This window comes from Cryptococcus depauperatus, chromosome 8, assembly GCF_001720195.1.
Source record: "Cryptococcus depauperatus CBS 7841 chromosome 8, complete sequence".
Classification (NCBI taxonomy): Eukaryota; Fungi; Basidiomycota; class Tremellomycetes; order Tremellales; family Cryptococcaceae; genus Cryptococcus; species Cryptococcus depauperatus.
In genome coordinates this window covers 950,412-975,526 of record NC_089475.1, presented here as the reverse complement: position 1 = coordinate 975,526, position 25,115 = coordinate 950,412, and the positions used below count along the sequence as shown (strand labels likewise).

At 43.8% G+C, this 25,115-nt stretch overlaps 11 protein-coding genes across 11 annotated transcripts; 6 read left to right on the top strand and 5 right to left on the bottom strand.

The window, feature by feature from the left end:
* Positions 1 to 141: 141 nt before the first annotated feature.
* Positions 142 to 3,670, bottom strand: L203_106301 (uncharacterized protein; the record flags this gene model as incomplete). The annotated part of the gene is made up of 25 exons (XM_066215657.1): positions 142 to 280; positions 339 to 387; positions 434 to 689; positions 741 to 815; positions 880 to 963; positions 1,020 to 1,304; positions 1,367 to 1,435; positions 1,486 to 1,515; positions 1,579 to 1,680; positions 1,739 to 1,788; positions 1,867 to 1,882; positions 1,925 to 1,946; positions 2,002 to 2,115; positions 2,174 to 2,258; positions 2,313 to 2,328; positions 2,384 to 2,477; positions 2,527 to 2,564; positions 2,621 to 2,876; positions 2,951 to 3,007; positions 3,061 to 3,074; positions 3,129 to 3,217; positions 3,298 to 3,324; positions 3,379 to 3,385; positions 3,450 to 3,467; positions 3,521 to 3,670. 25 exons carry the CDS (start codon positions 3,668 to 3,670, stop codon positions 142 to 144), a joined length of 2,142 nt encoding a protein of 713 aa, XP_066071754.1.
* Positions 3,671 to 3,934: 264 nt separating this feature from the next.
* Positions 3,935 to 5,632, bottom strand: L203_106300 (uncharacterized protein; the record flags this gene model as incomplete). The annotated part of the gene is made up of 3 exons (XM_066215656.1): positions 3,935 to 4,492; positions 4,552 to 4,936; positions 4,980 to 5,632. 3 exons carry the CDS (start codon positions 5,630 to 5,632, stop codon positions 3,935 to 3,937), a joined length of 1,596 nt encoding a protein of 531 aa, XP_066071753.1.
* A 301-nt stretch (positions 5,633 to 5,933) lies between these two features.
* Positions 5,934 to 6,996, bottom strand: L203_106299 (uncharacterized protein; the record flags this gene model as incomplete). The annotated part of the gene is made up of 4 exons (XM_066215655.1): positions 5,934 to 6,167; positions 6,215 to 6,381; positions 6,429 to 6,636; positions 6,685 to 6,996. 4 exons carry the CDS (start codon positions 6,994 to 6,996, stop codon positions 5,934 to 5,936), a joined length of 921 nt encoding a protein of 306 aa, XP_066071752.1.
* A 231-nt stretch (positions 6,997 to 7,227) lies between these two features.
* L203_106298 (protoheme IX farnesyltransferase) lies at positions 7,228 to 10,738 on the top strand (the record flags this gene model as incomplete). The annotated part of the gene is made up of 4 exons (XM_066215654.1): positions 7,228 to 7,766; positions 7,810 to 8,405; positions 8,452 to 8,976; positions 9,024 to 10,738. The coding sequence occupies 4 exons, from the start codon at positions 7,228 to 7,230 to the stop codon at positions 10,736 to 10,738; spliced, it is 3,375 nt and encodes a 1,124-aa protein (XP_066071751.1).
* Positions 10,739 to 11,173: 435 nt separating this feature from the next.
* Positions 11,174 to 12,620, top strand: L203_106297 (uncharacterized protein; the record flags this gene model as incomplete). Its single annotated transcript, XM_066215653.1, has 5 exons — positions 11,174 to 11,441; positions 11,509 to 11,569; positions 11,683 to 11,825; positions 11,895 to 12,263; positions 12,319 to 12,620. 5 exons carry the CDS (start codon positions 11,174 to 11,176, stop codon positions 12,618 to 12,620), a joined length of 1,143 nt encoding a protein of 380 aa, XP_066071750.1.
* A 694-nt stretch (positions 12,621 to 13,314) lies between these two features.
* L203_106296 (uncharacterized protein) lies at positions 13,315 to 17,282 on the bottom strand (the record flags this gene model as incomplete). Its single annotated transcript, XM_066215652.1, has 6 exons — positions 13,315 to 13,999; positions 14,047 to 14,554; positions 14,602 to 15,218; positions 15,268 to 15,931; positions 15,979 to 17,059; positions 17,133 to 17,282. 6 exons carry the CDS (start codon positions 17,280 to 17,282, stop codon positions 13,315 to 13,317), a joined length of 3,705 nt encoding a protein of 1,234 aa, XP_066071749.1.
* Positions 17,283 to 17,379: 97 nt separating this feature from the next.
* Positions 17,380 to 18,535, top strand: L203_106295 (uncharacterized protein; the record flags this gene model as incomplete). Its single annotated transcript, XM_066215651.1, has 3 exons — positions 17,380 to 17,384; positions 17,530 to 17,549; positions 18,417 to 18,535. 3 exons carry the CDS (start codon positions 17,380 to 17,382, stop codon positions 18,533 to 18,535), a joined length of 144 nt encoding a protein of 47 aa, XP_066071748.1.
* A 581-nt stretch (positions 18,536 to 19,116) lies between these two features.
* On the bottom strand, positions 19,117 to 20,625 carry L203_106294 (uncharacterized protein; the record flags this gene model as incomplete). Its single annotated transcript, XM_066215650.1, has 2 exons — positions 19,117 to 20,448; positions 20,500 to 20,625. The coding sequence occupies 2 exons, from the start codon at positions 20,623 to 20,625 to the stop codon at positions 19,117 to 19,119; spliced, it is 1,458 nt and encodes a 485-aa protein (XP_066071747.1).
* A 555-nt stretch (positions 20,626 to 21,180) lies between these two features.
* L203_106293 (uncharacterized protein) lies at positions 21,181 to 21,742 on the top strand (the record flags this gene model as incomplete). The annotated part of the gene is made up of 3 exons (XM_066215649.1): positions 21,181 to 21,209; positions 21,266 to 21,362; positions 21,428 to 21,742. 3 exons carry the CDS (start codon positions 21,181 to 21,183, stop codon positions 21,740 to 21,742), a joined length of 441 nt encoding a protein of 146 aa, XP_066071746.1.
* A 1,046-nt stretch (positions 21,743 to 22,788) lies between these two features.
* L203_106292 (uncharacterized protein) lies at positions 22,789 to 23,371 on the top strand (the record flags this gene model as incomplete). The annotated part of the gene is made up of 3 exons (XM_066215648.1): positions 22,789 to 22,894; positions 22,952 to 23,109; positions 23,171 to 23,371. 3 exons carry the CDS (start codon positions 22,789 to 22,791, stop codon positions 23,369 to 23,371), a joined length of 465 nt encoding a protein of 154 aa, XP_066071745.1.
* A 682-nt stretch (positions 23,372 to 24,053) lies between these two features.
* L203_106291 (uncharacterized protein) lies at positions 24,054 to 24,654 on the top strand (the record flags this gene model as incomplete). The annotated part of the gene is made up of 3 exons (XM_066215647.1): positions 24,054 to 24,222; positions 24,321 to 24,484; positions 24,538 to 24,654. 3 exons carry the CDS (start codon positions 24,054 to 24,056, stop codon positions 24,652 to 24,654), a joined length of 450 nt encoding a protein of 149 aa, XP_066071744.1.
* Between the last annotated feature and the right edge of the window lie 461 nt (positions 24,655 to 25,115).

The following is a 25,115-nucleotide window of genomic DNA, read 5'->3' as shown; positions in this document are numbered from 1 at the left end:
TAAAAAGTAAAAATCGCGTTGACCGAACGAGACATGATGCGAAATCTAAATTTCATGTTCAGTCGCGTCATCGATCTATTTTATTCGCGCTCCCCACATAACTCTCATGAATGAACGAACAATCCTCTATTCATATTATTTTCAACCCCAATCCATTCTCGCCGTATACTCTAATATTTTACTCCCAATGTACTGCTCGATTAATTCTCCTCTTCCGCCTGCAATTCTAAGAATGGCAGAGTTGAGAGGTGACGCACCGAGAATGTCGACATGATCAGCACTACAGGACAAAGTAGTGTTAGCAGTCAAGGTTCGTCTCTACATAAAATGTAGCTTACGTTTGGGCGCCTCCTCGGATATCCATACTCTCAGGCGAATGTTTGTACTCTTTTCGTAAATTATCAGATCCGTCTTTTTCTGAAAAAAGCCCTACCTTGTGTAATGACTTTGATACCAGATGGATTCCATCTGGTTGTTCCATTCCATCCCCTGACGCACATACTTCCAAGACTGACGATAGGTATCGTCCCATCTCCATCCCCAAATTTGACCCCCGACCTCACTTCGGGGTTGCTGCCTTTAACTGTTACAGCGGAATCTATCCAATGTCTTCGGGTGAGTGGAAACTCGAGGGCGGTGTGGTTGAGGATGGAGTTGTCGCATCCATTTGAAGGATCAGACGCATCGCACTTGCACAACACTGTAAGAAATTCCTAGTAAACTAGTTCAAAGACACTCACATAGGCTCCCTCGTCCTCTGCATCAGATCGAGACTCGTCCTGTTCATATTCCCCTTGCATATACCAATAAGATCTCTTTACAAGTATCAGCCACATCTATGGAAATTTTCTGGGAAGAAGAGCCAGCGCTTCGACCCACCTCTGTCTCCTTACCATGGCCGTAAAGACAATAAATTTTCATAGAAGGTGCGATGGGAAGTTGAACTTCCAAAGGATTTGACCACTGCGACTCGTCAATACATGATGGAGGAGGACCGAACCGAGCCACAAAAGCTTCACCTTTCGATGATCCCTTCCGTTCTCCCTCAGTCTAGTCTCATCGACTTCAAATCCTTGACTGTAATTTGACTCCATCATTCTTTGAAAGGTTGACGGCGTATGCATCAAGACATATGGTCCAGCTTCGTTTACTGTCAGATTTGGCGATACAGTCCATGATGATAACGATCCATCATCAGTAGGAATGCCTGGATGACGGAACGAGAAGAAGCGGCCATGGGTGTCAGTAGCATCCTCGGGGTCATCAGCCGCAAACGAGTGGTTGCCCCAGATACGGTTTCCTCCCTGGTTTGTCATGTCACGCATTAACCACTGCAGTTGTGTTACACGATCAAGTAGATGCTCACTTTGAGCCACATGGAGCTACTACCAGGCCATCGTCTGAAAAGCTTCGCCCTTTCTCTTCTCGAGAAGAACTTTATACAAGTTAGGGAATTCCTTGCAAACCGATTTCATTCTGGCTCACCTTTTCGAGTACCCATGATCCGGCAGGATGCTAGGCCATTCTATCAATTCACTCATCTCACACAGGCTCTATTTGAAAGCATTAAAAACATACAAGTTCGACCGTATCTCTCATCTCACCCGACAAGAAGGCTGTCATGGCTTTGGACACACCAAGCATTGTACCTGCTACATTGATCCAACCTTCGATGTGATCCTATATCAAAGTCAACCAATTTTGTTGCATGAGACGTTGGAAGAAACGAGTCACATACCTCAACCCATGTAGGCCCTCCACCCCCACCAAAGCCATTGACGGCGGGATCTGACTCCACCCATTTTAGACTGAAAGATGTTAATCCACGGATTTGATCGTTAAATTCTCATAGATAGCCTAACTGACAAATACTGTGAAAATACTATATTAGTAAAATAAAACCATAGCAATAGTTATCTCTCACCAATGTAAGGGTCCCACCCATTCTTTTTCCTCATCAGCGTGTCGATTGCTTGTTTTCTTCCTTCAGAAAAAACTTACGAATGCGAACAAAGGACAACTTTGTGTTTATTGTGCCAATGCAACATTTCGACTTTACTCTTGAGCCTGGTAAAGTAAGCATCTCTAATTTCAAGATTGTAGTATGCCAACCGCCTATATGTAGATGCTTTAGTGAAAAGTAAGGGCAATAGTAGAAAGACAATTGGCTGACCAGTCATACGCTGCCATATCCATCGAGTTGGTATCGTAACCAATCGTCGCAAGATTTTCTACAATTTTCTGCCATATCCAGTAGCCTAATTTATTCGAGATATGAGTAACACTATAATTGTCTTGACCCTAGACCATACCTTGAATAAATTCAGACTATACATATAAAATATCAGCGTATAGTGTAGCAAGAGTGAGACAAAGAGCGTACTGCAGCGTCCAGTCCTTGAGCTGCCCTGATCTTGAATCCTGGTGGATCTAAGCCAGTCTCCAGATCAATACTAAGCGCCTGTACCCATCGGTCTCTAAATGCTGGTGAGAACACGCGCAATCAATATAAGACGACAGTTGTACTTATTGCTCAACACTGCTCGAATCATTGTTGATGTACCCTACATGTAATCAATTTTGGTTAGAATCTGTCAGATGAAAAGATATCAAAACCTACCCATAACCTCTTCCTGAAAAATGGCCGCGCTAAAACCTCAGTTCCCCAGCTTTCAAGACCCGTGCTAACAATTCCGGGAATGAGCACAATTGGATGATGCTTCTCAATCCCATACACCTCCTTGATCTCTTCTCCGACTGTAAAATCGCGGTTCTCCAGCGCCTTGCGAGCAGACTCGACTACAGTCAGATTTGTGAGTAAATCTCGAGGGTCGAGGGTAGTAGGAAACGCTGTCCAGATGTCTTTCATATCGGCTCTGCGATATTTGAGTCAGAAAAATTATCGATGTCAGTAGGTTTACCAATGACAAAATGACGAGGAGCGGCGTACGGGAGAGAAGAGAAGTCCATGACCCAGATAGCAATGAGCACGCCTGTTAGGATACCCCTATGTAGTTATTGAGCTTCAAATAGATTACGCGAGTATGTTCATGAACATACGCTGGAAAGAAAAACTATTAATGCTCAATTTACGTTCTATCGAGTACTCGTTGGTTTAGGAAACTTGCCTTTCGCCCGAAAAGCCATGATTTCCAAGTTGATTTGACTTTGTGCTTTGGATCATCATGATGTCTAAAGAAAGAATATTCGCTCAGGTCTATTGAAATTATCGTTCACCAATCAAAGTGTTGGTTCAATCAGCAAGATAAAAAAATGAATAAGGTGTTGACAACATACCAATCTCGTTGAATGGCGTTCCGGGAGCTGAATACATAAGCGTGAGTACAAGATCTAGCCTAGACAGATACAGATACATACCTAGTAGCTAAATTTGCGTTTGTGAAGTGAGTTCACAGATTATATTCCAGACGCCACCCTAATCAACGTACGCGGTATTTTCCATCATTCTATCACCACGAACATTAGTGCTTCTTTCATCTTAGGCGACTAACAAGCCTACATTCTTCTTCAGTTTCACATCGAGCTCAGCATGCCTGTCCCTTTTCTCCTTACTTCCATGTCGCTGTCTCAAATGACTACCAAATGTACCATTGGTAGCTTCCGATGGCGGAGAAGGGGAAGCATTTCTGGAACTTTTGCCAGACGCCATCGAATGTTGATGTCTGAACGAAGATGAAAAGAAAAAGAAAAAATGTTTGTAGCGGGAATTGCTAAAAATAATTAAATAATGATACGTGAAAGAGTAAAAGTGGAGGCTCATCGTGCCTAAGTTTGCATTTATCCAATATAAACATATTATTTATTCATCTCCCAAACGGCAACTGTATCATACATCTTAATAATATAGAAAAACTCAAATTAAATATAGCCTACTCAAACCGATCATGCTGCATGCTATTAACACAAGTGTTCATCATTCTTTAGTGGAATAGATGGCCGCCTTGACTGTATCCTTTGGATTTTGTAACGCATTGAATCCTTTCTCCAGCTTGCTGCCCAACGGTCTTTCCAAGCTGTCATTATCATCTTTCATCTGCTTTGCCCTCTTGTTTAATCTCTTCTCATCGCTGGAACTTATACTGCCTCCATCTCCCCCGCTACCCAGACTAGATCTGCTCTGTTGTCCATAAACAATGTGATCCCCTTCTTTGCCTTTTGCCTTGCGTTGCTCAGCCTTGATTGTTTGGAGCCTGTCATCATCACAAGCCATCACGACAACCTTTATTCCTGGAAGATTGCGTTGCAGAAACTTCTTTAGGATAGGGATGAGATCTTTGTTGGGCCTATAAGTGCCAGAGTCGTTGTCGATAATCAGCTCGTAATGACTGGGGTCAACAGGAGGCAGAGACGGAGGCGGGCCGTCTGGTACATCTTGTTTAGGCGAATGAGTTTCTTGCGATTTGTCCGCGGGATCTTTTGAGGAACGAGACAACCGCCGAATGAGAAACTCTCCCGACCAAGCGATATAAATCTATAAACGGTTGTCAAAGTTAGCATATGCCGAGGCAGGTGATACGATCAGGAACTTGCGTTGACATCTGAGTGCATTGTATGTTTACTCAGCAGGTCGATACCAAATTCTTTGCCCGTCTCTGTGAATCTGAACAATCCATCCAACGTGATTATATATGTGAATATCCTCGCGCCTTGATCATGATGTACCAGCTCGAGAAACTTTCTTGTCACTTCTTGCGATGGTGGGTCGCCTTCTTGTGTTTCAGGGAAGACGCCATATTCTGTCCGTCTATCGTAGTTGTAGATTCGCTCATGTTGATGATGGAGTACCTTATTGAGAATTCTGCCTCGCAGTCCCGTAGAGGTGAACATCCCAGCTACAAATGGCTTAAAATCCACGTAACGATGGTACAGCTCATTAGGTACAGGTCCAATGAACTGGATTTCATTGGCTTGAAAGCTATTGCGTTTCAGTTGGATCATGATTTCTGGATAGAACATACTTGTATCTCTCAACTCCTTCATCATCCTTGGCCTTCACTCCTGTCAACCGACCAATCATGGAACTGTAATGTTTCCACCAAAACCCATTAATCGTATATGTCTTACCTATTTCTTGCTTTGTCCTCCCCATAACTTCTACACTGATAACCACCTGAGCATGTAGCTCCCGATTATTCACCATGACGCACACCCATCTCAGAGCGTATGCTCTCAGATCCGCACCCGTCTTTTTCAATTTAAAAGCCTGCTCTTGTATTCCCTTCCAGTTCTCATCAATTGGCCCAGTGGTATACTCAAACTTCCCTAGTCTATCATCATGATCCTCTGGATCCTCATCATAAGCTCTTACTTTGAGGGTCATCCCATTGCTGGGAACACCTGCAACCGTCCATTGAGCGTTCCATTCTGGATCGAGCGACTTGCGGATGGTGTTGGTTCTGAAGCGGAGATGTGGATTGTGAGAGTGCCGAGGCTTTTGGCTTGTCAAAATTTGGGCGAGGAGGAATGGGTCTGAACTTTGGGAATGCATGTCTGCGATAGGCAAGTTTATGGCGCGGTGGAAGGTTATACGGAGAGTATATGTTGGGGAGGTGGATGGATGGAGAGGAGTAGGATCGTAGCCACCCGCTGGCTTCTCGCTTCCGCCTGTCATTGTGGAAAGTACTGTATTATACAAGATGGACTTTGTAGAGTGTTGTCAAATTTAGTCACCTTTAGCGGAACAAACAAAAAGCGGTCCATTCTCAAAAGAAACCGGTTATTAATAAAAAAGTAGGTTAATTAAGGTGATGTAATTAACACATATTAACTTTCCTAATTACAGGTAGTTTCTTCGAATGATAAAACCTGATACTCTCAGCTACATGGGCGAGAACAGGTGCTGGCGGGTAGTTGGCCAATCAAGAACAGCATAAATCGGAAACTCCTTACAGACATACACGACTTTTATGGCTTTACTTTCTTCTCTCCATTTTCCATTTCCAAATCTTGCTTTGCCACTTCTTCTTCTCCCCATTCCTCATCTCTAGCTGACTTTCATCTTCTATCCATCCGTGGTCTTGAACTTTTTTAGCAGCACCTTTGCCCATCAGCGATTTTGTGGTTATTAGCTTTGATTCGGCTTGGCGAAGGAGTTTGAGGCGGTTGAGGTGGGCAGAAAGAGATGAGAGAAGCTCCATGCGATATTGCTACTTTTTGCGTGAGCAATATTTGGGCACATGAAAGATTGGCCTACTCTTGCTTCTTCTGCAACAGCTTGTTCATCAACCTCACCATCTCTCGATTTCGAGATTTTGCTTTTCTGCTTTTTCTTTTCATTTGGCTCTACCCAACCCAAGTCGACTTCTTCCTCCTCTTTTCGAGCTTCATCGACATGCTTGGAAGATTCCCCGTACTTTTCAACTGATACTGTATCAACCAATACTGAATGGCCGACTCAAGTAACTTACGTTCATTTCGATCATCGACAAAAATGGTGTGGCTCTCGACAAGCGCCTTGCCCTTTCCTTTTTTCTTTGGAGACAGATAAGGATTCAGAACAATACCCATCTCTGCTAGCTTCTCCACTTCTGCCAGTTCAGACGCGGCAGACCATTCTTCACAAGAGCTAGCAGCAGGCGCAGTAATTTCAAGCCCGGCTCGAAGTTTTGCAATAGTCTACCTCACAACATTTGTCAGCAGAATGAAACAGGCAACAAAACATACTTTTTCATCTTTTGCAATCTGTATTCTAATATACCCAAGATCCTGAGTCTTCAAGAGCTTGACCACATCTGTACCCAACGCTTCAAATCCTCTGTCTCCAATGGCTATCCCTTCTTTAGTCTTTCCTCTAACCATTCCCCAGTAGAATTCATCCTTGTTCCTAAATGCTGCTTTTTCACGAAGTTTGCGGATTCGGTCTTGTTTGGACTTGTAATCGCGAGCACGATGAACATAATCCTTGTGCTTTTCAAGATGACCCAGGCGAGCACGATGGAGGGGTTGTGCCCGCTCCTTGTGGTTTCTCCTAGACATGAGGTCTACCCGTGAGCAATGCGGCCATGAACACAGACGTACTCTTCCTCGCTGCATTAACCATTTTGCTTCGTGATGAATGTACAATGTAAAAAGTAAAAGTGGCAGATAATAAATTTCCAAAGTGGAGGTAAATGTATTTTCTCTATTTAATCCTCCGAATCTATTTTTCTCTTTCCTTTTCACTTTAAAAAAAATCTCAGCTAGCTACCGGGGCTTCCCCTTTCGCCAATGCCAACGACTCATGGCCTAAGTTTGGCCAGGTCTTTTGTATCAACACGCAGACCAATCGCTCTTGCTCTCATACGCTCGACTTGTATACACAGATCACGTTTACGGTTTTATGTGGCTCAAAAAGATACTGATAATGCGCCATCTCCAATCCCTATACATCCACCAGCTCCTATCAAGCTTCCGTCAGCTACCGCTACCGCTACCACTACCGATGTAGCTGCCGGCGGGAAGGACCCAAAGCCAGATGCTTCCTCTGTACTCAAACTTCTCACTCTTGCCAAACCCCAGTGGAAGCTTCTTAGTGCTGGCGTAGCTTTCCTCTCGGTCTCAACTGCAGTTAATTTTTGCATTCCATGGTCGATAGGCCGCATCATTGATCACTTTGCTCCCGGATCGAATGAAACGCTCTTGTTCGGACTCCCATTGGAAAATGCTACGGCGGCTTTGGCTGTTGTGCTTGTGATTGGTGCTGCTGCCAACTCGGGTAGAAGTATATGTCTGCGACTGGCTGGACAGCGCACTGTTGCTCGAATCAGGTATGTTTGTTGGAATAGCTTGGTCTCATCTAACAAATTTCAGGAATGAGACTTATAGCAAGTACCTTTCTATGCCGCCTTCTTATATCGAAACCGCGGGTGTTGGTGATGCTCTCTCTCGTCTCGGCCAAGATACAACTATTGTCGGCCAGTCGCTCTCTGAAAATCTCGGAGAAGGTCTTAAAGCCATCTTGGGTGCTGGTGCTGGTATAGGAGCCATGTGGCTGATTTCGCCGTCATTGACGACAGTCATGCTTTGTGTCATACCTCCTATCGCTCTCGGGACGTTCTTTTATGGTCGCTTCATTCGAAAACTGTCATTGAAGACCCAAGAATCTATGGGAAGGATAAGCAAGCTTGCTGAAGAGCGTCTTTCGGCTCATCGAACAGTCACCGCTTCCAATACTCAACCTCACGAAACTGAGCTCTATGCTACCCAGGTTGACGGGGTTTACACCTTACAAAAGAAGGAAGCTTTTGCGAACGGTATCTTTCAAGGCGCGAATGAGATAGCTGGTGATCTGGGTATGATTGGCTTATTGATATATGGTGGTGTCTTGGTTAGGCGTGGAGAGATTACTGTCGGAGATATGACTTCCTTATTTATATATGTCAGTTGGATTGAATGGTCTCTTAACAGTGAGTTTCAGCTGCATGGTGATATCTTCCGCTGACGTCATCACAGCTCTCGCAGGATTCTTTACTGGTCTCATGAAAGGTGTCGGTGCTTCTCAGCGAATTATTGGCCTTTTCGCTCTACCATCTCCTATCCCACTTTCTACCGGCAAAACCTTGTCCAAATCCCTCGTAGGATCTATTGAACTTCGCAATGTTGATTTTGCATACCCCAGTCGGGCCGACGCTAAAGTCCTTGATGGTCTCAACCTTCGAATTGACAAGGGTGAGCGCATTGCCCTTGTCGGTGGATCCGGTTCCGGCAAATCCTCTATACAACTCTTACTTTTGCGCTTCTACGACCCTACGGCCGGTAGCGTACTCTTTTCTGGTAAAGACATTAAGGAATACATCCCTGAATCCTGGAGATCGAGAATCGGAGTAGTTCAGCAGGACCCGGTTTTGTTTGGAGGGACAATAGAGGAAAACATTGCTTATGGTCATCCGACAGCTACGAGGATCGATGTGGAAAGAGCTGCAAAAGTTGCACACTGTGACTTCATTGAGAAATTGCCGCAGGGTTATGACACGATAAGTTAGTTTCTCATGCCTTGGTATAAGTATGAAGCTAATGCAAAACAGTCTCAAAGAATAGTTTATCTGGCGGTCAGCGTCAGCGTATTGTCATTGCTCGTGCTCTCGTTGGCAATCCTTCGGTTCTGCTCATGGATGAAGCGACATCGGCTCTTGATTCTGAATCAGAACGTGCCGTCAATGCCGCCTTGAACGATCTCTTTATGAACTCCAACATTACTGTCATCCTCATTGCACACCGACTATCCTCTATCGCCTCAGCCGATAGAGTTGTTCTTCTTGAAGGAGGGAAAGTTGCAGAGGATGGCACATTCCACGAGCTAATCACGAAGCATGGTGGTTTGTTTAGAAAGATGGTGGAAGGACAACTAGAAAAGGTTCAAATTGGAGAACCTGAGACAAGTGTGGAGCTCGAGAAAGAAGCTGAGTCTCAAAAGTATGGCGAAAAGGCGGACATAAAGACCAATGGCAAAGAATCTAAAGAAGTGATTATCAAGACTGCCTCGACTTCCTCAGGCGAATCTCCATTTATAGGGGGGCAGAAAAGATCAGTTCATACCCTCATTTGCCGACGTGCAGAGGGTGATCGTCCGTTCTTTTCGTCACAACCACCTCCCTTGAACGAGCCAATCAAGACCGTATATGATGCTGCCAATTCTCCTGTCCCCGAGTTGCCGAATTTGAAACTTCCGCATCCTTCTGCGCCCACTGCACCACTCTCAGCTTACAAACCCTTACCTCCCATGACATGGAAAAGACTCTTCAGCGTCTATTTGGCGCTGTCGAAGAGGAACCTGACAATCCTCATGACCCTCACCGCTACTACCGGATTGGCACTTTCACCTCTTCCATTAAGCATCCCGCTTCTACTCAATCTGACCATTGGCACACTCTTGACTTCTGCGGCTGCTAACGCCTTCAACCAAATCCTCGAGTATCCCATCGATGCTCAAACACCTCGAACCCGTGTCAGGCCTCTAGTCACAAGAAGAGTTTCTCCTTTTCATGCTGCAATTTTTGGTCTGGTATGTACCCTTCTTGGAAGTTCAGTACTTTGGTATGGGTGCAATCCTACCACAGCTTTCCTTGGTATCGGCAACCTTCTACTCTATTCTGCTATATACACGCCCATGAAAAGATTTTCAGTTGCCAATACCTGGGTAGGTGCGCTCGTCGGTGCCATCACTCCTCTTATGGGATGGACAGCTACCGGCGGTTCCCTCTGGCCCACTGTGGAACAACCTCTTCTTCTACATACACCTGGAACGGATTTGTCCAATCAACCTAACCCACTTACTCCACTCACTCTCTTTTGTCTGCTTTTTTCTTGGCAATTTCCTCATTTCAACGCTCTTTCCCACATGATTAGACCATATTACGCTCTCTCAGGCTATCCAATGCTCAGCGTGCTTTCCCCACGCCTCAATGCGCTCGTCTCGCTGCGCCATGCGGTGCTTCTGGTACCTATCACCGCCATCCTGGCCCCCCTATCGGGATGTGTGGATTGGACTTTTGCCCTAACATCAGCTGTGCCCAACTACTTTTTCGTCCGTGATGCCTGGAGATTCTATCAGCAGGTGAATGAAACACGTGCTAAGCGACTCTTCTTTGTGAGCCTATGGTATTTGCCAGCAATATTGGGTTTGATGATGGTACATAAAAATGTCTTGGACTGGGTGTATAGAAGAGAAAAGGAAGGAAAGTGCGAAGAGTTAGAGAGAGTTGGGACGGAGATGTCAACGCACGAGAAGAGATACAGCTGAGTGAAAAGTGTCAAAGTAGACAGAGATTTTGAGGGGAGGGTGGAAAGCAGCATCTACATTTCTTGTATAATCTACCAATCTCGGCATTTGCATGAATTAGAAAGCATCTCTCATTAAATTGTTTACATCTTGTGCCAGCAGCCAGTAGATTTCCAGTTCCGTTCTCATCTACCAACTTGTCAAAAATCTTTTGAATTACAAAAGAATGTGGTGACTGACCATTTAGATAATATTTATAATGACTCATTAGAATTATTTCATTAGAAACTACACTTCATTTTCAGGGATTAGTCGATTTTCTAATCAGAAATTTTATCTAGTAATTAAATTATTTCAGGGAACAAAAGATGACATTATAAAGAACAATTTCACTTTTAACTGCGTTCTTTTGTCTTTTGCTCACATCTCTCTCATTCTTTTTTCATTTTCATTCAAATGTCGTGTTGTAAAAACAAGTCCAAGGGGTGCTGCAGAACAAATGACTCTTCAATAGGAAATAATGCTTCTGTCCCGCTTTTACGAGGCAATAAGAACTCTTGCAGTGGCGATGGCAATACTGTCAACAGTAATAACTACGGTTCTGTCTGGTCAGTAGAAAATTCTACATCCACTGCTACAAGGACACAGCAACTTCAGAGCGTTTTGGGGGACACTCAACCTTTAGGAAGCAAATGCGGTGCCCATGAGAGTGGTGGACAATGCTGTATGTTTTGATTGATAGCTAATTACGTTTTGATCAAGTGCTGCTACTAATGGTCTCTGGGTTATAGGCAAGGACCTCAAGGGAGACGATGAGAGGCATCTGGTAAGTCCTGAAATCGTTCGCGATGTGTATGTTTTTTTACCTTTGGATTGGGAAGATAATTGATGGCTCACTTGCTGTTCGCTTGGTTAACTTTTATTACATGGCCGTCTCTATCATTGAAACATTATACGGCTTGCAGTATCATTGGCCTTTCTGACGGCCTCACTGTACCTTTTGCTCTCACAGCTGGGCTTTCTTCCTTGGGCAGTTCTTCGCTCGTTGTGACTGGTGGTCTCGCCGAACTTTGTGCCGGCGCGATCTCGATGGGTTTGGGTGGGTACTGTGAGTGTTTGCGTACAACTTGGAACTTTCAGAAGACAAGCACTAACGAGCCCTTTGCGGTGATTATAGTGGCCTCACAAGCTGAGCTTGACCATTTTCATTACCTTCGACGCCAAACACACGCTCGTGTGCTTCGGTCATGCTCTGGTGAGATGGAGCGCGAAATACATTCCATTCTTGGTCCGCTTGGGGTTAAAGAGCCACTCTCTAGGCTTGTTGCAGAAGACCTCCGATCTGTAGAAGAAGAGATTTATGGCCAAGGCAACATTGGGGCTGAAGGCGTCGTTTCCGGTGGACGAGCGGAGCTTGAGAATGCGCAGACAAAATGGGATTTGCTTTCTTGGAGAAAGAAGGGTCATGAAGCGGAAGACGGCGGGCTGAAGGGTAATGGAGAGATGGGTATGACTGCATTTTTGCTTAAGTTTGGAGAAGGCATGGGTCAGTGTAGAACCTCCTGTTATACGTTGGAAAGGAGCTAATTGATCAATTACAGAGGAAGTCCCTGTATCTCGACTGTATATATCTGCCCTTACAATTGGTCTCTCATATTTTCTCGGCGGCCTCATCCCCTTAATACCCTATATGGCTACTTCCAACGCCCAAGACGGTCTTGTCATCTCTTCAATAGTTACCTGTTTCATTCTCTTTATCTTTGGCGGGTTCAAGACTTACTTTACAGGCGCCACCGGTGGATGGTATGGTTATGCGTATGGCGCGATTAGTACTATGATCGTGGGTGGGTTTGCAGCCGGCGCGGCTTTTGGTCTTGTGAAGGCTTTAGGTGTGCAAGAGTAAAAAATGCGCACTATGAAGCCTCATTAAGAAATTTTAGTTATGCGAAGGATAAGAGGAAGGGATTAAGCTTTAGATTTGCAGCTTATTCTATATATATAAGGATTTCATTGAGATTTACATACAAATGTAAACGAGACAATTGTACTGATTTCTATAGTTGCAATTATTAGCAGAAGATTTTGAAGTGGTATTGGGTTGATTAAAACAGTTAACGCAACTTGTCCTAGTTGTGGCATTTCGAAAGTCGATATATATACTGGTGTAATAAATGCAATATACCCACTCACTCATTGTTCCAAGCAATGTAAATAGCTACAGTTGATTCTTCAAACCCATCACGGGCTTTTCTTATCCTGGTTTATTTCGATTTGCTCAACTCCCTTAATCTTCCCAAACGTCGATATAAGTGCGATTCTTCAAAAGAACGAGAAAAAATCCCTACAGTTGAAATCCCAAAATGGAATTGTGCTGATTCTAATGCTATCGTCATGCAATGAGGTCAGGTTACAAACTTGAATGAGAATTCGTGGTCAGATGAATAATAATGCCAAAACAACAAAATTGGTGGAGACGAGAAATGTTGATGGGTAACTGCCGTAGATGATAGGATTGTGACTAAGAGACTAGCAAAATTGAGATCAGATCGAGAAAAGTTGCTTCCAGAGTTCCACTCAAACAACCTCTTATCATTCCGCTACTTTTTGTCATCGACAATAGCCTCTGAATCTACTTTCCATCGTACCGAACCTTTAGTTATGCCTTGCAAGGCTGGCTTCATCTTTTTGAAACTTGGCCTCTTGGTTAAGCCCGTCTGTTCGTCTACTGCAAGCACGACGTCGGGGTGAATTTCGGTTGGACTAGCACGTCGTTTTGCATGCGACTCATCATCTACCGTCACGCTACCGTTAAGGCTTGAAACAGCAATGTCGGTTGTGGTGTCGGAAGCAGAGCCACAATCACCTAATGGGCTGCCAGTCGTTAGATCAGTCCAAGTTCCAGATCCAGAACCGGAACCGGAACCAAAGCCGGTGCCAATGCTAGGAAGAGAAGTACCAGACGAATCTGCGGTTACAATGGATCTACCTGACCCACTGTCTCCAGATTGTGTTTCCGACCTATCTTGGATAGGTTTTGACAATGGTCGTGGGTTTTGCCTTGTGCCGTCGATCTCATCAAGCATGCGAATGTAGTGATAAATGATAGCCCGATGACAAAAGAGATATTGTCTTAGAGTTTGTACAAGAGACATTCGTTGAACTCGCATACCTTCCAACACGCATGGAACAGGTTTGTCCATTTGTGATAACGAGGACGGCTTACGGTGAACATTGGAACGGGCAGTGGGGTGTGCCTCACCGAAGTCTCTTTTTTTAAGGTTGCTATCAAAATCAGCATACTATCTCTTTATTCGGCAGGCAGTACTGACGACTCGGCAGATAATCTATCTGAAATATTATGTGTAGATGCAAAGCTTGGCCTCTTTAGATTGTCATCACCATGGGCACTGGTGTCCTCGATAAACCTTCCCTGAGAATCTAAGTCCTTGTCGTGGTGATTTTTAACCTTAGGTTGATCCACTTCCATACTGTCCTTCCTTGGCTGTTGCAAATCTGGGAATGTCAAGTTTGAGTTAAATTGATCGTCAATATCTGTATTGATTGGACCAGGAGACGCTGTGTATTGCATCGCAATAGTTGGTTCACTCAATGCTGAACGCATCGATAAAGATGGTGTAGACGACGTAACTTGTGGATTGGAAGACAGCTGGCCGAGAGCAGGTACTGATTGAGAATACCGTGGAGTCGCTTTTGGATCGTGCAGGCCACTCGTGAGCGATTGACCTGAAGGATGTTGTCCAAACATCTCACTGCGGAGACCATCCAGTACAGCGTCTACTACGATAAAGCTCCCAGTTCTTCCAACACCAGCAGAGCCTAGCCACTGCTTTAGCAAATATATTTTCGAGTATAACAACACTCACAGTGTACCACGATAGGGGGTTCATCAGCTTTGGTGTTGGTTTTATCAGGAATGACCTCTGTAATTGTTTGGTTCACTTCTTCTATCAGATTAAGTAACGTATCCGGTGTTTCAGGCACGTCGAAATCGGGCCAACCGACACATTGTATCTGAGCAATCGTCCTTGGTGACTCATTCGGTTTGTCGTTCCTATAAAGACTAAACACTCGCTTGATGTTCTTTTCTCCATCACTAGAAAATGTTGGGGTACGTGGTGTCGATGCTGCAAAACCGAAATCAAATCCAGCCGAAGTTACCGGAGCAGCTTTGTCTTCTCCGCCCGTTTGTCTAATTAACTTGAGAGTGAACGGTCCGTAGGTTTGTTCAGCCCAGTATTTGCCGCATTTCAATAAACCACCTTCGTACTGTTTCGTAATCATAACAATTACTCGAACATTCTGTTCCCAGATTAAAGTCCAAAAATCTCGATAAGTAGCGTCGAGAGGGCCTTGCGTAGCAATATAGCGACGAGAAGTACCAAGAGGCTGAACGAATGAAGCGTTGATGTAATCAGAGTCTTTATCTGGAGGTGACTCGAGACGAACTCGTGAAAAGTCATAAGGCCATATATTCTTGTACCTAAGAACATAATCAGCACAGAACTCGCTCAGCTTGCTCAAACACATACCTGTTCTTGGTACCTCTTTCTACACCGGCAGTGATGGAAAAAGGAAAATGCTTATTATTTTCTATACCTTCTGACTTCATGAGCCTTTGCAACTCTTCCATATCACTCTTTCTCTGGACTGCCCAGCCCCAACCCTTCCTCTCCTGACGTCCTTTTGGTGGCTGTGCTCCATATGATTTTGATTCTTGTACGATATCGCCAGATTCCCTTGCGTGCCATTCCATGACTGCTTGCAATCTTTTTTGCTCATGTAATTCCAATTCGTAAAACTGCTTGGCAAGCTCTTCCATACTATCTTTCTCAGGCATCCTTACCAATTCCTTCAACCAGTTCGGAAATTGATCCGCACGCTGGTGTATGTGGTTGGGAAGATTTAGAGGGATCCTCTCAGTAATATCACCATGACATAATTCAAGATTTTGACGAATGTTGTCGAAAAATGGGTTGGCAGGTTGCATTTTGGTCCGGCGAAAGTCATCGTTATTCAATGTGGTTGTCGAAGAATCAAACTCCTTGGAAACAGCAGGATGTTTGATTGCAGTTGTACCTAAAACTAAATTGGATCCAAATGGGTTAGACTGAAAACTCAATGAGGGAGTAGCAGGCATAGTAAGACCTCTAGGAGGACGCTGACGCTGAGATTTTGATCCGCCACCTGTAGATTCTATCTCTGTGGTCAGTACTATTTCTTTTCTTTCTTTGAAAACAAACCTTGAGAAAAGGCTGATGAAGCCAACCTGCCGCCCATCAGACCTTGTTGAGAATCAGTTCGAGTATCTCCGTCTTGAAACTGTCTCCCTTCTTTATCCTCATCAGATACCAGAGGAATAGTACCATTAGACTTGATGGCGGCATGTCCGCCTTTGACAAACCAAAGATTACCTTCGTATCCTTCTCGTAGAAACTTTCCAGCCACGCCTTCCAATACTCCTCCAACAGACACATTAACACTGTCCGCGTCAATAAGAATTATGTCATTTTTTTGACGCCATTCCGATATTTGCCTCATAGAGCTAGGGACAAGCATGGGTGTGAGTTTGGAAAGGGTAAATGCCGGACGCCGAAGAAGAGTGGAGGGAATAGGTAAAGAATGTGAAGAGGGGATATGCGATATTTGAAACGAAGATGGTGGACGTACGTCCAGTATCAGCGTAGAAGATTTAGACAGCAAAGCACTCAGTTGTGCAGGGGAAGCTGCCTTGAGTAATATTTGTGTCTGCGACGCAGACGGATTGGGTGACAGAGATTGGCTACGACCTAATGGCACGAGAGGACTCGAAGATTTCATTGAGTGCAAAGTTGTTGTGCTTGAATGTTTAGGGATGAATGAGATAGGAAGAGAGCCTTTCCTCCTATTGGTGGGCAAAGGTTCGGGAGATGTCACTCTGGTATCATTCCCATTTTCCAGAGGTTTATTTGCGCTAGTAGCAATGGCTTTGTATCTCATCAAAGTTTCCATACTCAATCCACGAGCCGGTGGGGGTTCATCATTGCCTCCTACAAGAGGTGTTGTGTCTTGAGGCGGGGATGTGGCGGGGTTACTTGAGCCAATATTGAGCCTTTCGAATGGGCGGCCCAGGTGGGGGCTATTTCTGCCCACAGGCCCTTCTATAAAAGGCGTCGGTAGACCAGAAGTGGATGCCAGAGCATTCCATGGAGAATTAGATGATGAGGGCAGGGGGGCAACGGAGGGGAAACGCTGATAACGACAACGTGTTTGGCGAATTTGTGGGGGAAGGCGAGAATGGAATCTCTGGCGGTGGATCTCTGTGTTCGGTTGGGCATGGAAACTCTGCAACACTCTTTAGTGGCGGAGTATTCATATTATACCTAGGGCTTGAGGTAGTAGCAGAAGACGACCCAACAAAAGACTGATCACTCGTCTTGGTTGACAGCACCGACACTGGCGTCTTCACCTCTCCACGCGAATCATCGCTGAGACCGGTCTCCATTTCGCCTATGAATGCAGCTTGACCACTCTCTCCTGATTCGCCAGAATCTGCGCCTTGGGCCATTTCTGATAAATTAGACCTTTTCCTCCAAACGCTACTCCTGTTAACTTGATAGCTTGGGCGATTTTCGTGCATCTTGATTGCCAACCATCAAATAATCATGGTGTAGCTAGGATATATGGCCTGTTGTCTTGACCCCAATGTTTGTAAAATGCCAGAGTGGAGCGTCCGATAAACAATCTTTTTCTATACCCAAGACTTTTCGAAAGTACTTGATGTATCTGTCCAATATTCAGTAACTGAATAATAGAGGAAACGAACTCAATTATAGTAAGAACTGTGTATTGTAAAAGGTAAAATAAATATAAAATGAAGTAAAATAGTTTTTTAAAAAAAGTAGTCTAGACACAAAGATGGAGCCTTATGATGCCTGATGACGACAACACGGAATCAAAATAATTAACGGAGTAAATATTATTGTGAAAACAATTCTTGATTCTTTTTTTCCATCTCGATTATATTCTTGAGTTTTATTGTATATATCAACTTGGGGCCGTAACTGTGGGTAATAGGCTGCAAAAGTGACTGGCTTGGCCTTTGGGGAGAGGCTCTGAAGTGAGACAATTGGAATGACGTAGATGGATTTCCTTTCATCTCTACTTTCAGATAGGCCTTACATGGGGATATGCTGTAACAGAGGTGTATGACTGCTTACAGGTGTATAGCAATTGCAAGAGAAGCTTTACGACTCGATCGAATGGTGAGCTACTCTGTGACGTCTAAAGTTGTTTAGCGAGATCCACCTTCTCAGATGTTGTATCAGAAAGACAAGCCCAATAAACGCCATTGTGAGTTGTGCACAATACCTGCGCATAAACAAGAGAGACGCTGCAGCTTGAAGATAAATACGACCGACGATACCTGGTGGCTATTTTACGCAGACAGTAGCAAATGACAACTCCAAGAGTGCGCAATGACTGGTGATGGTTCTCGCAATTCGTACACACTTGTACATAGCATGCTCCATACCTATGCTGGCAATGCCTACTGTACAGAGGCAGTCTTCAGTGCTTCAATAAGAGTGTGCCTAAAGCCTACATGTAGTGGGTTGAAGGAGCGACCTTCTCAACCGATGGTGGTAAGCACGACGTCTGACGCCTTTCATTGCAACCACAAATACAACTGACATGAGGACAGCGATTCTCATGTTGATAAGAAGCTCTGGCAAGAGGCACAATCCAGAATGTGGCTTAATGCACACCTGGACGTCCGACTCTGGATGGGAGATCAAGGGCGAAGTAGCATATGTGCTATGACTAAACACCAACAATTAAATAATAAGCACTCCGACCAAAAGGTCACAATGATGCGAGCGGAATTGCATCATTATTTGTTGGCTATATATCCTCTGAAGTACCCAGAGTACTACAATATGCATCTCTAATGGCGTGATCCTATCTAGAGAGTGGAATCAAATTTGATGTATATCGCCAAACTCATGAGGCGAGGTGTTGATGCCAAGTATCCTTCAAGATACGCTATATGAGTCATACATACAAAAATGACGATTTGTTATACGTCATTAGTTCTGATGCATCGGTGTCTCGCCCATATAGTAGAAAGATAGCTGGGATGTTTGCACAAGATGTGGTACAGCTGTGAACAAAAGATAGGTAGATGCGTTCAATTCTGCAGACAAGAAATGGGCACCATCGATGAGTTGAAACAAAGTGTGTTCATTGGGATGTTGATCAGTTGCACTATGTTTTCGTGAAAAGAATATGGGAACAGCCTAATCCTGGTGTTCATAATGAGCTACGAGGTTAGCGGAGTTGTTACCGCCATAGTCAAGACTTGCATGACAACCCACGACTTAACACAGAGCCATCGCCCCCTCCTATGATGGAGCTTTTTCTCTCTCAATCGCACACTGACTCGGTCTACCACCACAGTCGCATGCAGGCATTTCCTCTCCCCAAATCAACCGAAAGGTTAGAGTTTCCACGTCCATTTTGAAATCTGTCGCAAAATTCAACTTCACGGTCGCCTCAATCCTCTTTAATCCCCTACTCATTATCGTCTCGTCGCTGTCATTGACATCCCACTCGAGGTCCTCATCTGCCAAGGCTTCGACCGAGAGATAAGATTCTAATCCGTAAACCTCAATCGTCGTATTACGAATCAATTTCTGTCGAGTATCGATGGCATGAGTTTGAGAGTTGAATGTTTGCGCAATCAAATGTTGAAACATGTCAATTATAGTGTACTCAGAGTATGTGCTTTGAGGATACTCATCAAAGATGGAGGATGCCATGTCATTGCAGGCTAAATCAAAATCTCTCTCGTATGGATCTTCATCATAATCGACAGTGAAATTATAATCTTCATCCACACCATAACCGTAGTTGTAATAATTATCTTCCAAATCTTCTACATCGAAAGAACCGAGGTGTAATTCTATAGGGGATTCGGGTCGGAGTTCCGCTGGGGTTTGGACGGAATAACTGTCATCATAGTCTTCCCAGGAGTCTTCTTCGTCATCGGTAGCTATTACTGCAACATTTTCATTGATACCTGGCCATTCAGGTATTTCATGAGCCAGTCCTAGAGTCTCAGATCTCTGAGGAGAGTTTTCGGAGCTATTGTTTGCCCGAGGATTCACAAGACAGATTCTGTTCTTGGTGCCCCCCATAACCCTAAGCTTCCAGTCTAAGCTACCATGGATAACAACTAGATTTGGAAGACCAGACATTGAAAATTCGAAAACATTTGAAAGAACAGCACCGGAGAATCCATTGATACAGATTACCTGCGGTCGGAATAACCTCAAACTTTGCTGAAGAAAGTGGGAAAAGTAATAACCAAAACCATCTGAGGGATTGGTAAAAGCCAAGACACGGATCCTTGGGCATATAGGCGGTCTTGGAATGGATAGCAAACGACTCATGGTTCGAAGCGCTTCAGCCACTATAGGCATCCATAGAGTCCCATCGTCTCGCTCCGGTTCCACCGTCTCTTTGACATCATCATTTGTTGACCAACAGAAGTTGATATGTCGAACGTGTCGAAGAAGTGGAAGCTTTGTTTGTCCCCTGCGGAGATACTCGTAGTCCATTTGCTGACCGGACAGAAATGTTGTAATTTGGCAGTCTGACCCTTGGAAAAAGCTATTTGAATCGTGTACAATCGCCTTGGAATACAGATGAGGTGCAGCTGCAAGAAATAATGTCTAAAATATGTTAGTCCACCATGAGGTTCTTGGTCAAGTGTCGATACTTGCAGAATTGACGCGTAGAGCATTGACCAGTGTCTTTTGGCAAGCATAACCTTTGCCTTTTGTGGGTCTTTCAATGCAATACGACAGTATATGGGACCAGAGATCCACTGTTAGCGATGGAATAGACATTGCAGAGGTCAATTATAGATTATTATTATTTAGAGACAGATCAAGTTTAGAAATGTTTTAATATGATGAGATTTGTCTATGATAACATTACGTAAACTCCCAACACAACTCGATTTATTGATATACTTCAATGATTATGTTCAAAGATTGAGAATATTTCCAAACCATTCCGCAAAGACAAGCGACGAAAGGTAATGAGTCTGAGGATATATGAATGATAGATAGGGATAGTTGGACAAGATACTCCGCAAGGTGTTTATGTATAGTTGATTGCGCCAGGTTTTATTGATATTTACATATCATAGATATTCCATATCATTATCCAATATTTCTTGTACCACCATTGAACATCTTCCTTCTCTTGTTTTGCTCTCGAGTATGAAGAAGATAGGCCCAAAGTAGGCCCTAGGAGAAGACTCGCCTCAGTTCTTTCATGAATAAGAGAGCAAAGTAATATATATCTTTGTCTCGCAGAACGATCTGAATAGAGATAACTTTTTTCTCAGGCAAGAGATCCGCTGGATATCACTTGTGATCATTCCGTAAAAGGTCCATATGAGATACCTCTCATCAACATCAGTAAGGTGATTAGGCGACCTCTTGTAACTTGTAACATGAAAATAAATTGACTCACCTTTAGACAGACGGTTAATAATACGCCCGGGCTATATCACTGTTGGAACATCACTTTCGACTATCGTTGGATAATATATACCGGTGTACAATCATGCCAGGAGGTAGGTCTTTTCATAACCCCGTTCCGAGCCTAATTCCATACATGCTGAGAAACGGAATTTGATAGACTTCAATAAAGGAGATTTCATGGAAGCTCTTTCTTGCCAACGTCGCCCCCAAATATCACTTCTTCTCTTCATCTCGTTTATTAGACCTAAAAGTAAAGCAGCCTTGCCGTTCATTACTGTACCAACTATACAAACAAGAGAGCCTTCATGAATATCAGTACACTCATTGTGTAGCCAATCGTTCTCAAACCGCGAGGAATGGTCAGATTAATAAAAGTTCAAATGATTTTTTTTTACTCGTCGTTCCTACTTTATCCCTTTTGGAATCTGACTTGGATTCAGCATCTCCACTGGATCTCCAGATCACCTCCTAGCTCCTCAAGCACACTTCGAATAATTCAGAGATACGGCTCACAGCTACTCTTGATTCACTGATAGCAGCCAATACCATGGGTATCGTTTGCACATGAATATTTTTAACGGACCAGCTAGCAGCAACACCTAGATGCTAATTAGTGATTTTTGGTCCCTCGTTTGAAAACATATACTTGCTCCTATTCTTACAAGTGCAGAATAGCCCAATGAGCTTACAAACAGTCCAGATTCAAGGATTATTGCACTCACTATTAGCGATACAAGGCAGAAAAATGAAGCGAAATCAGACCATCCACAAAAAGCACCGCGGAAGCGAGGCGTCCGCGAATCTCAAGGACTACCTTCTCGCGCCGACCGTTATCGAGTCTATGGCCATTCGACCATCACCAAGAATGATGCTGTGTTCGTCATAGTCCACGCAACCCTTTCAAACCCCTTGTACATGGTGAAAGGAGTGGCATCCGTAGGAAGACTTTTCCCATGAAATCTTGCCTCTTCTCTAAGATACTCAATATTGCCAAGCATCATGGATGACTTGCAAGCAGCATTCGCTACCGCCATCGACCAAACATTATCCATTCGCCATTAGCGTCCTCGTCATAGGCTACCTATTAAGGACCTAGAATCTTGATGACAATGTAGAGAACAAAAGACGATGGACAGGGTGTGGAGTTTGAATCAGCCTTTTGATCCTTTGACATGAGGCGTCCTACCATCCCGTTAGACATCAAAGCATGTCAGCTAGGGATATCGTAATGGTTCGGAGAAAGAGAAGGTATTGTCAATATATATCGGTCAATGAGATGTGATTGTTCTTCCTGCCTTTGTTCTCCTCCCACTACTGTGATTCTTATTATAGTCCATGAGACGATAGTAGGGCTCACCGACGCCTCCGTATTCCTCAACAACTATCGTTTGAAGAAAAGTTTATAACCACATCCAAATCAACAAATTCAAGTTTTAAATAAATTCAACAAAGATAATGTTACGCGTCATCACTTTTCTGTTATTTGTCACTTTTGCCTCCACTTTTCTTGACCACCCAATGTTATATAAAGCATTGGCAGCAGCGGAAGATGAATCCTGTCTTTCAGCTTGTTCACACTGGTCAATTACGTTGGGATTTTGTAGGAGCCATTTCTCAGACTTTAGTAGGTTACCACTCCCTCGTCACCGTCCACAGAGCGACTGACTTTCGGAATCTACAGACCAGCAATTCAACAGCTCGTATATGAATGACTTTGTGAGCTGTCTGTGTCAAGGATCCAATAAGGATGGCACTTTTGGGAATGAGACCATCAACCAGTCGGCTGGGATCTGCTCAACTTGTCCCACAACCCCTCCGCTTATAAAGAGGAACTTGCAAGTGAGTGCTTGTATCTGCTGGAGCAGCTTGGTCGTCGGTAGATGCTGACGGTGATATGCAGGACTTTATGAAACTATGTGCTGTTCAGGGAGCTAATGGCACATCGTCTAATGCTACCGAATTTCGCCCAGTTGGATACGAAACTTCAAATGATGCTTCCAAAAATGCTGTTAATGCTGGCTTTGAGACCTTCTCTAGGACTACAGGAATATGGTTCAGTACTATATTATCGGTCTTTGTTTTGGGTGTCTTTCTTCTTTAAAATGTCTACATCCTGCTATAATCTGACAAGATGTTTGGCATCTTGCTATAATCTTAGAATCTAGAATATTGGTGATGATGGGTCTCTTGGCATGGCTTGATTATAAACAATTGCTAGAACATATGTGTCGTTTTGGGTGGTCTACCTTGATTTGCTGTCCCGTTTATAACCTTATAGCATGCAGTGCCAGGTTATCTGTTCCTACAAACATGTGCCGAGCATAAGTTGAATGTGAAGTTGTAAAGTTGAAGCAAATAAGAAAAAAGAACTGTTGGCAACTCTTATAACCGACATGCTTCCAAGAAAGAATCCAAGATCAAAAGCAGGAAATTTTTCTTCTCTTTTCGTTTTGACAAGCCGCCAAGCTTATGTGTTTTCCTGCTCAGATAAAAAGGAATCTCTTGACAAGCTAACAGCAAATTTCTTGTTGAATATTGGCATTGCTATTTAGTCCTTGGCACTTGGCAAACTTGGCTATTTGAGCAGAATATCATTAGGAATAAGAGAAACTTTGATTGCCATTCTGTTGACTTTAGGTAATGATGCACAGCACCTGATGGATTTCAAACATGCTCTCGGAACTATGCTTGGCTTAAAGTATTAACCTTTAAAAATGTGATAGTCTGGAAAAGCATGGACTAATACCCATCAGTGTATCCTCAAATTTCTATTTGTTTTTTGAATGACATCGACAACCCCTCTACAGTTAATAACCATACACTTCTTGACGATTGTTGCGGCTTTAGCTTTGCCGTGTGTCAAGGCCGGCCGTGAAACAGAGACCTGTTTGATGGCCTGTACAGACTGGTCCTTGGTACTGAAGCATTGTACAGAGGCGTATCCTGCTAGATGTAAGTTTTCGTTTGTTTGCTGGCGCATATCAAGTAGTAGATTATGACAAGGCTAGAAGAAGAGATGTTGTAGGTGCACCTGCTGACATTATTAACAGTCAGCTGGAATCAATATGATTACAGCCTGGCTAATGAGTTTGTGGCCTGTCTCTGTCAAGGACAGAAAAAAGATGACTCACTCGGGTCAGATGCAATAGCTCAGTCAGTGGGCATCTGTTCCCATTGCGAGTGGACGCCTCTTCCTGTCAAGGATAATCTCAGTGTAATAAATGGTTCGATTGACGCTTGCAAGATAACTGACGGGGTTTCTTCCAGGAATACCTGCGTATATGTACTGTGCAAGCAAAAAACGGTACAGCAGCAGATGCTGTCGACTTTCGTCCAGAAGGATATTCGACCAATTTTACCCACCCCTATCCTTATGAGTATTAGAGGAGAGTTACTGGGTATGGGTTTGATAAGAGCAGAAAGGATTCGAAGAATTGTAGTAGGTGCTGGCAGATTACGGTCGATTTTAGGATATTGGGATTTGAAGATGACAACGGCTGTGTATGGCTATTAGACAGCCTTGGCGAGCGTAACGAGCTCTAAATAGGCAGATAAAAAGTTAAAAGGTTACATGAGATTTCAGTTAAATGCAAGCCTCATTTCACCGGTCTAAAATGCAATGGAATTTTTTGGATTTACAACGTGCACCCATTTCTGTCTACTATGGTATCATCAGTACAAGATCAAAAAGATTCAGAGTGGTAGAACTACCATGGTTCCACTTACCTCAGATATCGACGCGAATACTTTTGTAGCTCTGTCATTATCGTTCAGATGAACCCGATGTCCTTTCCCAATCTCATATGTCTCCTTTCTTCAGGCGGACATCCAAAGGACCTCTCCGT